This window comes from Culex pipiens, chromosome 2 (assembly GCF_016801865.2).
Source record: "Culex pipiens pallens isolate TS chromosome 2, TS_CPP_V2, whole genome shotgun sequence".
NCBI lineage: Eukaryota > Metazoa > Arthropoda > Insecta > Diptera > Culicidae > Culex > Culex pipiens.
Genome location: NC_068938.1, coordinates 29,911,932 through 29,929,835, shown reverse-complemented (window position 1 = coordinate 29,929,835; position 17,904 = coordinate 29,911,932). Strand labels below are relative to the sequence as shown.

Sequence of the window (17,904 nt, the reverse complement as noted above, 5' to 3'; positions counted from 1 at the left end):
AGGATTTTATTTTAGCAACCAGAAGTCCGATCAAAAAAGTAAAAAATGAAAATTGAAGGACATTTTCCCAGCTATTCATAAATATTTTTAAAGGTTACTTTTCTTCAAATTATGTTGAAACGGCAAAAAAAATGCATAATTGCAAAAAAGATTGTAAAATCATTTGCAAATTTATTGCATTAATTTAAATTTTAATAAAATTTTAAATTTATTAAATACAAAAAGTTAGTTAGTTTTGATTGATTCTTATGTTAGAAGTATAAGACAACATTTTTTCGATGGATCAACTATGGTCCCCTTGGAACGAGCTGTCAAGTAGGACCTTTTCTGTCAAGAAGAACCGTGAGGTTAATTTAAAAAAATGATTTAAAAATGTGTACTCATTGTACTCAGAAAATAAGCTTTATGAGCAATCTTAGCTTTATTTTAGGACCCAATTGATATGAAAAAAAAGTGATCAGAAATGGTTTTGCAACATGTTTTTACCGTTGTATATAAAAATTCACAGAGTTTTAGGACCCTATTATCGATAGTAAACGTTCTCTCAAATTGGGTCCTAAAATGAAGCTTAGATTGCTGATATTATTGTTTACAGCGATAAAGCTTATTTTTCTGAGTACAATGACCCTTTGTACGACCACAAAGAGTTTGAAATGGATTTTTAAATCAATTTTGAAAAATTAACCTCGCGGTCCTTCTTGACAGAAAAGTTCCTACTTGACAGCTCGTTCCAAGGGGTCCATAGTTGATCCATCGAAAAAATGTTGTCTTGTCAAAAAAAAAAATGCATTAAAATGAAAAAAAGTAATCAGAAATGGAATTTAATCGTGTTTTTTACCGTTGTACATAAAAATTGACATATGGCTTTAGTTCCCAATTTGGTCCAAATCGGTAATGGTCGAGTCCATCGAAACCGTCAATTTAAATTCTATCTTCTTTTATCCACAAACCCTGCCGCCATCTGCACGTCACTTTCCGCAACTTTTTTTCACATGTCACCCCTCTGTTTTTTCCCTCTTCTCTCCCATTCTCCTGTCATTCGCGCGCTTCTGTCAACAACTTTTTTTCTTCTTTGCTGTTCCTCCCTCTCGCCCCAGCCCGATTCATTCAGTACTTTAGCTCACTCCGGAACGCCACGGTCGGCCATCGTCGTCGCGCGAGTAGATTCCGCGGAACGCCTCTTCGAGACTCGACCCTTCGCGCATCCGTGTGTTGGTGTGCGTGTTTACGTGCGCGTCACTGTGTGAGGGCATAGTATTTTCCCCTCTCTCTATCTCTGCCTCTCCCTGGCAGGGCCTTGAATCAGCCCACAAGTTGGAAGTGTCACTTTTTTGAACGGAGCAGGAAAATTTGAGCTCCGCGGAGAAAAAAGGGATAGGAAAAAAGTGGTTCCCGCAGATTGGCCTTGTTTTGGCACCGATTCCGGGCGGGTTCGTGTCGCGCACGATGGAAGTTATTTAGTGTCACGAAGTGGTTCTATTTTAGGGCGAAGAATTTAGCGAAAAAGAGCAGTGAAGTTCTCGAGAATCGAGTGATAGGGGAGTGAAAATCGTCGAATCTCGGAAGAGTTGTCCGGAGAAGGAAGAACCCCTCGCGGGGCAGAACCAGCAGCACAAAGCGTACACGGGGTCGCAGCTTAATTTTATGGCCTCGGCCAGAGCTTTGGTCACGGTTCAGTTGCTTCCAGCAGCAGCAGCTTGGTGAGAATTTTTCGTCTGAAGAATCTCTGTGTGGCTGGCCTACGCCCCTTTTTCACCCCGGAGACCGCGGGACCTGGTGGACATTCCCGTGTTGACGACGTTGGAGCAGGCGGACGGGCAGAACCAGCTGCGGAAGTGTCATGAACTCTCGAATCAAGTGAGTGAAGTTGTTTACAATCAATATCCAAATTTGAAAAATCAGTAAGAATTCTGAGAAAGAAGAAAGTTAATTAAAAACAAGCTCGGACGGGGAGGTCGAAACCTCTCCCCCTGAACCCACCCACACATGGGGAAAGGAAGCTGAGCTGATAAGAGCAATCAACCAGCGTTGAGTTGAGGAAGATCAAAAAGTCCAACTCAAACAGCAGTTCAGGGTAGAATTTTGCCAACAGAAGCAAACGGAACGAAGATGAATGAGAATGTGTCCCAGACCCACCCACCCCCACGTTCTGTTTGTGTTGTATAGCTCTTGGCTATGAGGTTTGTTGGTGGCAGAGGCCTTGAACGCGTTCGTGATTGCGATGCGTCTTCGGGTTGTTTTTGGTTCTTCTTGGGACAGGGCAGGGTAGAATGGATTGGTGGGTTTTTTGTCAGGAAGAGTTTAGTTTCAGTTTGGGTAAATTTATTCGTGGGAATTTTGCGTGATTCATTGAATTACAAAGAAGTTGGGAACAAGACAGCTTCAAACAAAACTAACAATGTCTAACAAAACAATGTCCATAATTGAAAATAGATACGGCTTCTATGAAAAACGCATTTTACTTTTTGTTGCCAAACCTTTGCCAAAGCAATTTATGATTGGAATGGCATATTAGCCGTTTGATTTTTCGCATTGACAGCCAAAATTAGACCAAAGCAAAATAAACTAATTGAACTGATACACAATCTTTAACCCTTTAACAATTTTTGCTTAAATTAACGGAGCCTTCAAAAATACTAAAATACAGTCAAGACTCGATTATCCGAAGTTGTGGTTATTTGAATGTTGCCCAGGAACTTCATACTAAACAAATTTTCATTTTTGAAGTTGATGTCAGTAAACGCTTAGGGGAAGGTGGGGCAAGACGACCATATGGGGCATGAGGAACAATCGCTAGTAAGGCCGTATTTTTTACAATTTTGATTATTTCCAGTATGATGAATTGTTGCTAGCAATGCAATTAGCTGATTCTACTACCACATAACCACCAAAACGACGTAAACGCCACGGGGCATAATATTGAATGAAGTTTTTTTTCAAAACCTTTGTTTCCTTATAATATTTGGAAAGTACAAAATAAGGCTTAGGGTTCGTTTTAAGGCTCATTTTATCAAAATGCTATTTTTCCTAGATCAGTAGTGTCCCTACCAATGACTTGCACGCATTATAAAGTATGATTTATGTTTTGGTTATTTTTGTAGAGAGCTTTTAAAAAATCTTGTTTAGGTGGGGCAAGTGTACAATATGGATTATTAGTATGGAAAAAAATACGAATTGCTGCAGCAACATATTTTATTGTGAAAAAAATACATAAAAGTTCTTAAAAACTGATAATCAATTGTTTAAAAAATTGTCCATACACGATATAATAATATCATCAAAATTTACTATTTATCATCTAAGTAATATTTTTTTCGTAAAAACGCTCAAATTTTTAGTAAAATATTATTTTTTTAATCTAAAAATGAAAGAAACGTTTCAAATACATCCTAATCTGATGTATCTAAGTGACAATTGTTAGTAAATTAGCATGTTTTTTCATGCATTGTTCCTCTTGCCCCAACGGGTTGTTCGTCTTGCCCCACTAATTGAGTAGAACGTACGAAAAATCAAAAAAATTAAAATCAATTTTATACATTAAAAAACAGATTTTTTTAAAAACTTGTTCTATCAAAGTCTCAGTCAAGACCTGGAATAAGATGATTCTAATAAATCCGACAGATTTTTTAACGTTTTTAATGGGTTATAACGAGCATTTCCTTAGCTTGTTACACTTGCCCCACTTTCCCCTAAGTTTCTTTTTCAAGGTATGATAGATTATTAGTCAAATTTTTAGTAGTTTATTGCTAGTTACATTACCAAATGCCCTTTTTCAATATTTCGTCACCGCCATTTTGGCCGCCATCTCAGGTTTGAAATTTCCAATTCACTTTAGAGCCTTTTTAGGTTCATATTTGAGAAAAACGGAGATTGCCAAACTTGATTTTTTTGTTCAAACTATGTCATTTTTTGACACCTTAAACTTATCAAAAAATGAGAATGTTCAAAAATGGTTATTTTGCGCAATCTTTTTTAGGTGAAAAGTTCAACTTTTCATTGAAAAATGGGTCGTGGCGTGGCCAGAGAAGTAGGCCATCAGTCGTGTGGTGTTCGTTGGATCGATCGGAGTGTGAATCGGTGCGCGAGAACCCGCGGGAAAGTGGTAGAAAGTTCTCGAAATCATTGAAAAAGGGGTCGCGGCGTGGCCAGAGAAGTAGGCCATCAGTCGTGTGGTGTTCGTTGGATCGATCGGAGTGTGAATCGGCGCGCGAGAACCCGCGGGAAAGTGGTAGAAAGTTCTCGGAATCATTGAAAAATGGGCCGTGGCGTGGCCAGAGAAGTAGGCCATCAGTCGTGTGGTGTTCGTTGGATCGATCGGAGTGTGAATCGGTGCGCGAGAACCCGCGGGAAAGTGGTAGAAAGTTCTCGAAATCATTGAAAAAGGGGTCGCGGCGTGGCCAGAGAAGTAGGCCATCAGTCGTGTGGTGTTCGTTGGATCGATCGGAGTGTGAATCGGCGCGCGAGAACCCGCGGGAAAGTGGTAGAAAGTTCTCGAAATCATTGAAAAATGGGTCGTGGCGTGGCCAGAGAAGTAGGCCATCAGTCGTGTGGTGTTCGTTGGATCGATCGGAGTGTGAATCGGCGCGCGTGAACCCGCGGGAAAGTGGTAGAACGTTCTCGAAATCATTGAAAAATGGGTCGCGGCGTGGCCAGAGAAGTTTGCCATCAGTCCTGTGGTGTTCGTTGGATCGATCGGAGTGTGAATCGGCGCGCGAGAACCCGCGAGAAGTAGTGGAAGCTTCGGGAAATCAACGAATAAGAGATTTGCGTCGCCGCGTATTATATTTACATTTCATTCTGAAAGCCCATCCCATAGCATCGGTGCTCGGATGGCACGCCGGCGGTAAGAAGTAAAAATACGCGATTGATAAGTCCTTCTCATAGCGTCGTAGCTCGGAAGGCAACGATTGTTTCACTTTCTGGTCATATCATCTACCAAGATGAATCCTGACCTTCCCTTTCCTTCCCCTACTAACACAATTCCCCCAATTCCCGTGATGCCTGAAGGAGATGCTGTGGATTCAACGGTCTCATGCGGTGTCAACAGGTATAGAGTGACAAACTCTGTGTCTGATGAGTCTGCAACTTCAAATATCGGACTAACATTCCTACCTTTGTTGAACTGCATCTCCTTGGGGGGGCGCCGGTATTGACTTAAAGCAGAGATCTTCAGGGGTTATACAGTGAGGATGATTAGCTCCCACTATTCATCTGTTGGTTCATTGTGTAACTTCAGCTGATCCGTCAATAACGGAGTAGCAGCTCATTGGCAGTCAACCATGCTCATGCTCATGCTCATGCTCAAAAGTTCAACTTAAAAAGGAGATTTTTTTAGGAGTATATCTATTTTTCTGAAAAACTCAAAGCAATATCTTCAACTTTGCCGAAAACACCAAATCGATCAGAAAATCCGTTCTCAAAATACAGATTTTTGAATAATTGATTAGCTTTTCTTTGGACTGTTGCTAAAATTGTATGGAGACTTGTTTGGACAATTGTAAGCAATGATTAAAAATTACTTTTTTGGCTATTGATAAGGCTAGTGATATTTCGCGATCGGTGAAATTTGATAAATACCTCAAAATTCAAAATAATTTAGTATCAAATTACTCCTTAGTGCATTTCAACATTGATTATTCAATTCAAACAATCCACAATTTTTTTAACGGCATTTTAAAACTCATTTTTGAAGATATTGTTTGTTAAAATGTTTTGCGAAATGCAGAAAAATGATTGTAAATTTCCAGCGAAATTACCTTCAGTTTCAACATGCCAATATGAACACACAGAAACATGTTTTCTTTATTAGAAAAAGTTTCAAAATGGATGTGAGAGAACGTTCTTTAAAAAATAAAACTGCAACAAAAGAAAATGCAGTGCAGTTTGAGATATTTTATTTTTAAATCTCCGTAAATTTAATTAAAATAACGATAAAATTAAGTTTTTTAATTCAATTTTGTTTAAAAATAAAAGGCTTGTTGAAAGAAAGTTTGTTGAGCACTATCCAATGTTTTCAAATTTTCATTTTTATAAATGGAATTTTGCCTAACCTTTTTGAAATACTCAAATATCCCTTTTGCTGAAAACCATATCATTTTTCACATTATTCTGATTCTACTTTTGCTGGATTCTTTGTTAAGGATTTTTTGTCATTATTTTTGCCTTCCTCACCTCAATTAGGAAAGGCTATAAAATCACTCGAAAAAATAACTTCTTTATTCGACCTTGTAGACCCACCTTCACGTATACCTATTGGCTCAAAATCAAATTCTGAACAAATGTCTGTGCGTGTGTCTGGATGTGAGTCCGTGCACCGAAAAATATGCACACGATTATCTCCGGACTGGCTGAACCGATTTGGACCGTTTTGGTCTCATTCGATCCGTCTTGGGGTCCCACAAGACCCTAGTTAATATTATTAAGTTTAGAAAAGTACTTCAAAAGTTATACTAAAAAAAACGATTTCAGCTCGGAAGCTTCGGAAGATTGTAAAAATAGTGGTTTTTATAAGAAAACCCGTCATGCTATATATTGTTAGAAAGGCATTTGAAAGACCTTTCCAACGTGTTCAACAGATTGAAGTTCTGACAACCCCATCAAAAGTTATGAGCACTTAAGTGTTTTTTATACACTTTTTTGAGGCCGGATCTCAAATATCTTGTTGAAAAAGTTGTCCGGATCCGGACCCATCGTTAGATAGGTAATCAAAAGACCTATCCAACGAGCCCAACAGATTGAAGATCTGACAAACCTATCAAAAGTTATAAGTACTTTAGTGTTTTTAATACACTTTTTTGAGGCCGGATCTCAGATATTTTGATAAATATAAGTGTTATTTATACACTTGTTTGAGGCTGTGTAGTGTAATCACTTTATTAATGCGAGGAAGGCACCAACCACCTAAAGGTGAATAGTAACGTTTTTTTTTATTTTAGAGGTTGTATTTTGTATCTGCTTACTTTTTCAGTAACACTTTTTTGCGTATTTTTTTTTTGCTTCTCGAAAAAAATCGTCACTTTGAACTGAATTAAACTTCTTGTTTTATGGTTTTCTTTGTTAATTTTTAGTATTTTTATGTGCATTTATCTTGTTTAAATTTTAATTTTTTTTTGTTTCTCATACTCATACTACTCTGGAGAACTGACTGACTGACTGACAAATCGGAAAAATATTATTAAGTTTAGTTAAAATTAGACAAACTCCTCTAAAAGAATTCGATATCCTTTTTCTCTATTCAAGGAGAGAGATTTTAAATTAATTCTGGAATTCTTCCCACAAATATTTTCAATTACTAAATCGATCATAAAAAAAATTAAGAATATTTGCATAAATGTTATCAAGGATCCTGCTTTTCTATTCAAAGATCAAAAATCACTCACTCATCACCGAACGAATCTTTGCCGACTGGAGCGCGCAACCATTCGCGAGCGAACACGACAATCTGGCTGCCACTTCACTCAGCGAAAAAATACTTCGTGAATTTCTTTACCTGCTCCGTCCGTCAACCCGAGTCACTCACAAATATGCTCAGAAAGGAGAGAACCTAAAAAAAGACTAGCGCGGCGCTCACTTGGCCTGCACTACCTCAGTTTGCCGTCAATCAGAATTTTGCCGTCAATCAGAATTTGGCATGGTGGAAATTGCTACCAAATGTGTCTTTAATGTTGGGTAAACAACTAAATTGCAGAATATCATTGATATCATTGATTTTAAGCAATTTCTTAAATGATCAAAGCAAAGCCGATCGCGAAATATTTTTAATCAGCTTTGAGCGACTCAACGAAATCGGTCTCTCTGAACCACTCGCTGTACTACCCGATTGGAGTGAGAGGGAAAGCGTGTTCAGTAGCGATTGGTGTGGAAGTGACAAACGGTAGGAACACGTCAGAGCAGTTTTTCGTCGCGCTAGATTTGTGCTTGCGAGTGACTGAGTCTTTTTGGAGCAATCAGGACCCTTGCTTTTCCTGTCATTCTCGAACGACGAAACGCCGTATTTTTCTCTACCAAAAATAACAGTTTGGAAAAATAATGCCCAATACCAGTGCTAAAAAGTTCTACTTTTCAACACTGAAACGGGTGCTGAAAAGTCGAACTTATTACGAAAGTTTTATGAAAATGCGAGAACGTCCACGTTGTTTATGGATGACCTTAAAGGTGAAAAATCATGATTAAAAATGTGCTTTATCTTTGACTTATATTAGAACAAACAAAAAGTAAAAAGAACTCATATTTAAAATTGATATCAAAGGAATGGTCAAATGTCAATTTATTTAAGATGTCTCCGTCTAACGTGGTCATTTCTAAGAAAAAGAACATCTATAAATCTCAAAAATCGAATCGATATTTTTTCAACTTTACCAATCTTCAACTATCAGAGTTGAATGACAGCGTCAAGTGACGTGCGCACAGAGAGATATAAAAAGTACAACGACTCCACAGTCCACACATCGTCCACAAATCGTGGGCCCCCCTAAATCACATACCCACATGGGAACAGGCACGACGATGACGACCATCAGTCAGCTGCTGAACGAGCCCAACAAAAGCTTTGAATGTAGCCGATACGATGGCCATTTGATGAGGTGAGGAGTAAAAGCAAAACTCCAACAAACTTGCCACAGGCAGGCAGTCAGCAAAAGTGTGGTTGTGATGGTGGTTTTTGTTGTCGTTGTATACAATACGGAATAACACGCGTAGGTACCACATACATTGTAAACACAACCACAACAAAGGGAGAAAGGATTTGGACTGTTCAACTAGTTGATTTAAGGTTTTCTTATTGTTTAGGTTGTAATATTGTTAATTAAATGTTGTAATTTTGAGTTTGTTTATTAATTTTTCATTTTATTTGTTTGACCTTTTGTTGACTAATTCAATTCAAAGCTTGACTCAAGTGTTCAACAAAATCAACAAAATAATCAAAAGAATACAAAACTCTTCTCTCTACAACAAAGAAAAAGTCAAACGGGAAAAATCAAGCAGCTGAGACCAACCAGGACTTGGTTGAGCCATTTCCCATCCATTTTCTTCTCCGCCTGGGGCAGGATTTTCCAGACTCTGCTCTCATGGGAATTTTGGAGCATGGAAGGGGGGCAAAGAAAAAATGAAAATGAGCTCAACAAAAAAGAAAAAGAAGGAAAAACAAGGTGTGCCCTAGAGAGATGTTATTTTCGTTTCTTCAGCATCCTTTCCCAAATCCTAGCGCCTTCTCACCCGTGGGATCGTATTGATAAGCAGCCCCAATTCGGTTGAGGGGATGAAGGGAGGGAGAAAACCCATCCCGGCATCGATTTTCCGTTTTGCGCCCTTCCCCAACGTGACACAAATTGGAATGCTAACATGAGTTTCTTCTTCTTTCTTCTTCCTTTTTTCCAGGGAGGATGTCAGCCGACTATTCGAGTACTGGTGCGAGATTGCTCCCGGGAGTGCGGCCTCTTCTCCGGCGGGCACTCCGGAGGACAAGGCGGCGGCAGCGAGGGGCATCGGCGGTGGACACATTGTGCAGAGCTTCCCGGAGTCGTTCAAGGATGCGAAGGTGATCGCGGACATTCCGTCGTTTGCGTACCCGTGCAGTTTTGAGAGGTGAGGGATTTTTACAAAAAAAATAATCTTTTGGGGAGTTTGGGAGATATTTTTTTGATGGAGTGTATATTTTGTATTTTTTTGTGGTGGATGTTTTATTTGGACTGCGTTGGGGTTTATTGGAGGGTTGTTTTGTTTGGTATTTTTGTATTTTTGTATTTTTGTATTTTTGTATTTTTGTATTTTTGTATTTTTGTATTTTTGTATTTTTGTATTTTTGTATTTTTGTATTTTTGTATTTTTGTATTTTTGTATTTTTGTATTTTTGTATTTTTGTATTTTTGTATTTTTGTATTTTTGTATTTTTGTATTTTTGTATTTTTGTATTTTTGTATTTTTGTATTTTTGTATTTTTGTATTTTTGTATTTTTGTATTTTTGTATTTTTGTATTTTTGTATTTTTGTATTTTTGTATTTTTGTATTTTTGTATTTTTGTATTTTTGTATTTTTGTATTTTTGTATTTTTGTATTTTTGTATTTTTGTATTTTTGTATTTTTGTATTTTTGTATTTTTGTATTTTTGTATTTTTGTATTTTTTTATTTTTGTATTTTTGTATTTTTGTATTTTTGTATTTTTGTATTTTTGTATTTTTGTATTTTTGTATTTTTGTATTTTTGTATTTTTGTATTTTTGTATTTTTGTATTTTTGTATTTTTGTATTTTTGTATTTTTGTATTTTTGTATTTTTGTATTTTTGTATTTTTGTACATTTAATTGTAATTTTTCATTAATACAAAAATATCAAATAATTCAAAAAAAAAAAATACAAAATACAAAAATACAAAAATACAAAAATACAAAAATACAAAAATACAAAAATACAAAAATACAAAAATACAAAAATACAAAAATACAAAAATACAAAAATACAAAAATACAAAAATACAAAAATACAAAAATACAAAAATACAAAAATACAAAAATACAAAAATACAAAAATACAAAAATACAAAAATACAAAAATACAAAAATACAAAAATACAAAAATACAAAACACAAAATACAAAAATACAAAATACAAAAATACAAAAATACAAAAATACAAAAATACAAAAATACAATAATACAAAAAAAAAACAAAAAATACAAAATTAAAAAAAAATATTTTAAAAATACAGTATCATAAAATTAAAAAAAAAACAGAAATACAGAAAATTAAAAAAAATAACATCATATAAGTCTGGTACAAATTTTATTTAAAGTTTTTAGGGGCCCACCTTCAAAGTTGGCCCAAGAATCAGGGGGCAAAACAAATATTTTTTTCAAAAAACTTCAAAATTTCAGTTAAAATTTAAGTTCAGTCCCCTGTGTTTCAAACCATTTTTAGCATGTTTGGGTTGATTCAAAAATCTTTTGATTTTTTTTTCGATGTTTAGTATCGCATGAATTTTTTTTGTTAAAATTTTTGTTTTCGTCAAATCTTACATTTTTTAAAAACTTTTGCCCCCCTTCCGCCCAGAGCAGAGGGACAAAAACTTTGAAAAATATTTGCATCCGCCTAAAAATACAAAAAAAACCTTATAATACGAAAAAAATAATACTAAATATTACAAAATACAAAATAGAACAATAAATAGAACAATAAAATGTAGATAAAAAATACAAAAATATAATAATGCAAAAATACCTAGAAATTTTAAAATTCTTGAAATATTTAAAAAGCTTTGAATGTATTAAATATAAAAAAATATACACCTAAAATACTTAAAAACATTTTTTTGAACATTAATTAGGCCTTTGCATTTTTTTAAGTTTATGCCCCTCGACGCTGTCCAAACATCGAGGCAAGGGCAACAAAATAAAAATAGTATACAACAATTTAAATTACAATCCAGCATGGATCATCAAAATATCAAGGTATTGCTGATTTTTCCGAAAAAAAAAACTTTTTGCGGTATTGTACAAAAAATTAAAATATGTTTATTGTACACAAGAAAAGGTATTTTAAATTGTTTACAGTCAGTGTTGAGATTCGAGTGAGAAGAAGGAAAGCTTTTCTCACTCGCGAGCGAGGGAGAGAACTTGTAGTCCTTTTCTCTTCTCGCTCGCGCTCGCCTTTTTTCTCGCGTTCTCGCTCTCGCCGCGAGCGCCTCGTGCTAGCCTTTCGTTCCAAGATAGCAATTTGTTTATCAGATTTATGAATGCGAACGACACGATAGTAAAGAAGTGTAACTTCGATAGTTGTGTTGTTTTTTTCTTCGTTGCCAACTTGTTTTACTTCTCGCGAACGGGCAATTATTTCTCGCGAGCTAGCCCGTTCGCGAACGGGGGAGAGAACGGGCAATCGGCGAGTTTCTCTCGGCAGCTCGGGACTCGCGGCGAGAACTCGAGAGAGACGATAATGCCAACACTATTTACAGTTGAATAGACTTTTATTTCCATTAAAATTTTAAGTTTTTCGAAAAAAAATATGTTCTTCCCCCTAATTATTTGGGCCAATTATACTTTTGAATACTTTAAATACTTTAAATACTTTAAATACTTTAAATACTTTATATACTTTAAATTCTATAAATAATTTAAATACTTTAAATACTTTAAATACTTTAAATACTTTAAATACTTTAAATACTTTAAATACTTTAAATACTTTAAATACTTTCAATACTTTAAATACTTTAAATACTTTAAATACTTTAAATACTTTAAATACTTTAAATACTTTAAATACTTTAAATACTTTAAATACATTAAATACTTTAAATACTTTAAATACTTTAAATACTTTAAATACTTTAAATACTTTAAATACATTAAATACTTTAAATACTTTAAATACTTTAAATACTTTAAATACTTTAAATACTTTAAATATTTTAAATAATTTAAATGCTTTAAATACTTTAAATACTTTAAATACTTTAAATACTTTAAATACTTTAAATACTTTGAATACTTTCAATACTTTAAATACTTTAAATACTTTAAATACATTAAATACTTTAAATACTTTAAATACTTTAAATACTTTAAATACTTTAAATACTTTAAATACTTTAAATACATTAAATACTTTAAATACTTTAAATACTTTAAATACTTTAAATACTTTAAATACTTTAAATACTTTAAATACTTTTAATACTTTAAATACTTTAAATACTTTAAATACTTTAAATACTTTAAATACTTTAAATACATTAAATACATTAAATACTTTAAATACTTTAAATACTTTAAATACTTTAAATACTTTAAATACTTTAAATACTTTAAATACTTTAAATACTTTAAATACTTTAAATACTTTAAATACTTTAAATACTTTAAATACTTTAAATACTTTAAATACTTTTAATACTTTTAATACTTTTAATACTTTTAATACTTTAAATACTTTAAATACATTAAATACTTTAAATACTTTGAATACTTTAAATACTTTATATACTTTAAATTCTATAAATAATTTAAATACTTTAAATGCTTTAAATGCTTTAAATACTTTAAATACTTTAAATACTTTAAATACTTTAAATACTTTAAATACTTTAAATACTTTAAATACTTTAAATACTTTAAATACTTTAAATACTTTAAATACTTTAAATACTTTAAATACTTTAAATACTTTAAATACTTTAAATACTTTAAATACTTTAAATACTTTAAATACTTTAAATTCTTTAAATACTTTAAATATTTTAAATACATTAAATACTTTAAATACTTTGAATACTTTAAATACTTTATATACTTTAAATTCTATAAATAATTTAAATACTTTAAATGCTTTAAATACTTTAAATTTTTTTTAAATAATTTAAATACTTTAAATTATTGAAATGTTTTAAATACTTTAAATAATTAAAAAAATAAATACTTAGAATACTTGAAATACTTTATAACTAAAATACATTAAATACTTTAAATTATTGAAATGTTTTAAATACTTTATAAACTTAAATACTTTAAATTATTGAATTGTTTTAAATACTTTAAATACTTTAAAACATAAATACTTGAATACTTTAAATACTTTATAAACTTAAATACTTTAAATACTTTAAATTATTGAAATGTTTTAAATACTTTAAACATTTAAAAAAATAAATACTTTAAATACTTTAAATTATTGAAATGTTTTAAATACTTTAAATACTTTCAATATTTTATATACTTTTAATAAATACTTTAGATACTTCAAACTCCTTCTCCCCTGGATTTTTGAAATGTATTTTTCCTGATTTTTTTGTCAAGGTTAACAGTCTGGAACCGTGCCTAAAAATCCCGTTTCAATTAATATGAAATTCCAATAAGACTATAATGGCAATTTCGGGCATGCGGTCTATACTGTTGATGGGATTTTTTTTTTCATTTCCAATTTCTGCTTTAATGAAATTTTCAACTCGATTTCCACCCATTTGCTAATGATCTAACCTGTAACGTTTTCCGCAATCGCTTCAAGAAAACAAAATAAAAACGTGATAACTAAACCGGCCTGACCGCACAAAGTCAGCGCGCGCGCAGCGCGGAATAACTTATTAACCGCGGTGTACAAATTAGAGCTGGAAATACCCAACCTGACTAACACTGCTTTGTGGTGGTTACCGATAGTTTCAACGAATGTTCTATGGAATGTCGCAGGGTTGTTACGGACGGCGCGGATCGCGCGGATGGCGCGGATGGCGCGTATCGCGCGGATCTGGCGCGGATTTGCTGGCTAATTTTGCTCAGGCGCGGATTTCGCGCGGATATCAATTTGATAAACAAAATAATTGATAACGATAGAATTTCTTTCAAATTACAAAGAAAAATATTATTAGGAATTAAATAAATTAATTCTTTTTCGTTGAGTGCGAAAATATCAGTTTCTAAGAAGTTGTTAATGAAGAAAATTTTGTTCAAAAAATTATTGATTGTTTTTTTTTTTCTTAATATGAAACTTCGAAATAATCTTCAAGAAGCGATTTTTTTAATGTATGGAGATTTGTTATATTAATTCAACATAACATTACAACTCATTATTTTTAAAACATCTGCCTTACAATTCAAATAAATATCAAATTTTATTAAAATCAAAAGAACAAAATTCGAAAAATTACAGAATTTTAAAAATTTGAAGCAATGAAACTTTTTAGATTTTCTATGTTTTTCAATATAAAAATTTAAATTTTTTAATTTTTGGTTTATTAAAAAAAAACAAAACTTCTGTTACCACTCTGATTCAGGTAGAATTGATTCTACTCCCAATGGAGCACCCACAGTCGAGCAGTTTTTGACATTTCGCTCCATAAAAAATACATTGTACAAAAAAGCAAAAACTGCTCGAATGGAAATGTTCCATTTGAAATTTCAGAATTTACATATTCAAAAAATAAAAAAATTAGAATTCATAATTTGAAATTGTCAAAACTTACAGACTTAAAAAACCTAAAAAAGTACGAATTATTAAATTGAAAAATTACGAAAATGTTACAATTGATTTTGTTATTTTTATTTTTTAAGGAAAGTTCTTAAGTTATCAAATAAATTTTTTTTAAATTATTAGATTATTAAATTATTTGATTATTATATTATTATATTATTAAAATTATTAAATTTTTAAATTATTAAATTATTTAATTATTAAATTATTAAATTATTAAATTATTAAATTATTAAATTATTAAATTATTAAATTATTAAATTATTAAATTATTAAATTATTAAATTATTAAATTATCAAACTATTAAATTATTAAATTATCAAATTATTAAATTATTAAATTATTTTTTGCCATTTTCTTAGTTCGGATCATTTTCGGAGTCATATTTTAGTTTAGAGAAATTTAGAGAAGGAAATAATAGAAATTTCGTGTTTCGATTTTCCAGAGTAAAGTTTTGGCGAGAATTATCAAGCACTAAATACCTAGATTTTATAATTTGGTGATTTATTTTATGGCTTTAATTTTTTAAAATTTTCGAATTTAATTTTTTTCTGAATTTGTTTTTAAAGCAACGATATTTAAAGTGTTGTAAAAAACGCTAATATTGTTTCAGAAATGGCAAAAAAGATTCCATTTGGTACAGGTGCGATATGAATCCACAACTGATCAACGGTACTGATCCAAATGCCTTCTGTATTATTCTTTTTTCGATTAAAATTTCATTCATTATGTTACACCCTTTTATTTTTTTTCGCGATTTTTTTTTATATGGCGCGGATTTCGCGCGGATTGGGTTTTGGGGTCGGCGCGGATCTGGCGCGGATTTTTTCTCGACTTTTCCGTAACAACCCTGCATGAGGGAAGAGAGTACCGACAATGGTCGTTCAATCCGCGCCCCTGGAACGAAACGAAGATCGCGCGGAGATAATTCCATAAACCAACCTGCTCACTGTTCGTCGAGCTTATCCAGAAAGTGTATAATTATTTATGATGTCACACGATACGTGGTCGCGGGCAGAGAGTTTCACGACACACTGACAGATCTGCCTACTTGGTGTGAGTACCTAAACGACCTGTTATGTACATGGATTGTTGTGCGCTACCGTGCTTTGTAGACTTTTGTGAGTCAAATTACAACGGATTCGCATTCGTTCGGTCAAGTGCGTTTGCGTGGCTCGCTGCTCTGACGAACGGAAACGGCAGTTGGTTCTTTGTTAGTTCTGGCCTGGTTTGGACGATAAACTGATAACAACAATGGTTTACTTGCATGCTAATTGCCAATTAAGATAGAATGTATCCAAGTCGTGATTTCAGTTTTGTACTGAATTTTTAGCTTTTTTGTTCCAATCCCACGAAAAGCTACAAAAAATTGACTGCAAACATATTTTTGCCATGATGAATCATAATATTAAATATTGACGCAGTGATTGTCAGCTGATTCCAGCAGGCAGACCTAGCCCCAACACCTTCCAAGAATTTCAGTATCAATACCCCGTTCAGCATTCAGTCAGGCCAGTTTGACCAAACCCACCCCAACTTCCTCAAGTTCCACTTCAGCGCAGAGATCAACGGTCATGGCAAGATATACCCTACCGGTTGAGCAAACCCGGCGATAAGCACAGAAAAAACCGTAAATTTAATGTATAAAATACCAAATTTGAACTCTCGTGGCAGTGATGCCAGATCTAAAGTGTTGAAAATAATTTGAAGAGTTGTTTAATTACAATTTAAATAAGAATTGTTTATTTTTTTCAAATATTGCATTCTAAAGTTTTTTTCAAAATTTCGTAGATGCTCAAATCAATTGACAGGGTTGCCAGTATCAATATTTTTCAGTTAATTGAACTATTACAAACAAATTTATTTACAAATCTTTCAACTGTGCACTTCACTGTCCGTAAAAATGCCATTCCGAGCAATTTCAACCGACTTCTGGTATGATTCACTTTCTGGTCTTCTTTGTTTTCGTCGTCGTCTTCGTTGCAGCGCCGCCGGTAGGTGCGTTGAACGGCATTTGCACTCACTCATTCCTCACTTTGCTCACTACAAATTGCCAATCTCGTTGATATATTACATAGGTAATATCGCTTTCGAGGAAGTCGTTGCTGTTTCTGCGATTCCCTTCCATCCCTTGAGTACTGCGGATTTTGCACGGAGAAAAATCAGTTCCAAAAATCGTGAACAAGCGTTCATGAAATTTTGAACAAAATGTTCAAATTTCTAGGTACGTTTTTGAAAAACGCGAACTTTGAATGTGTTTTCCAATTTAAATAAAGATTTTTCACGATTTTCAGAACAGATTTTTCTCCTTGTGTTGACCCTTTGGAAGACAAGGGTGATGATGATTTTCCAATAAAGATAGTGTCCTTTTCCTATACAAAAAAAATCTGTAATAGAAAACAACAATATACTAAAGACAATTAAATAGAAGATAAGTTGAAAAAACACGAAAATGTTAAAATATTGAAAAAATCAATAAACAGCAAAGACGAAAATTTGCAGGGTTCATCTCCCAAGAACCGGCTTCAGGGGTTGGCGTATTGATGACTACGTGTGTGCTTTTACGACCCCCGCCGACGATGATCCGCAGCTTTAAACTCACACATGCGTTCGAAGTCGTTTGAACATTTCATTCACGTTCTCCGCAAACGACAGCGGCTCCTATTCGAGAGGCCATCAAATCTGGTCGAGGTCGTCGTCGTCAGCGGATGCATAAAAATGCAAACGATGCAATTTAGAGCGCAGTTTCGTTCGTTCGAAATCGAATCTGTTTATGTTTGGAGCCGTCACTCAAAATTGAACGGCTGATAAGGTCCCATTTTGCCCCACCCCGTAGTAACGTCCCATTAAGCGCCAGGAAGTTCTGCTCCAGTTTCACAGTTTACAGCTCGGAGGCGATTGAACGGTGCATTTGCGGAAGGTTTCTTCCTGTGTTCGTCTTTAATATAAT

The 17,904-nt window shown here is 33.3% G+C and overlaps 1 protein-coding gene across 7 annotated transcripts in view; it reads left to right on the top strand.

Annotated features, from left to right (window-relative positions):
* Positions 1–1,097: 1,097 nt before the first annotated feature.
* The window catches only part of LOC120421985 (DENN domain-containing protein 1A), a 67,208-nt gene continuing 50,401 nt past the window's right edge, over positions 1,098–17,904 (top strand). For 3 of the 7 annotated variants that reach the window (XM_039585298.2, XM_039585299.2, XM_039585300.2), the window contains exons 1-2: positions 1,103–1,857; positions 9,376–9,582. In XM_039585298.2, the coding sequence (XP_039441232.1) occupies positions 1,841–1,857; positions 9,376–9,582 (224 nt within the window). In that variant the 5' untranslated portion in view covers positions 1,103–1,840. Of the gene's footprint in view, positions 1,858–9,375; positions 9,583–17,904 lie in introns of all 7 variants that reach the window. The other 4 variants (XR_005606058.2, XM_039585296.2, XM_039585295.2 and 1 more) reach the window with 2 other exon arrangements.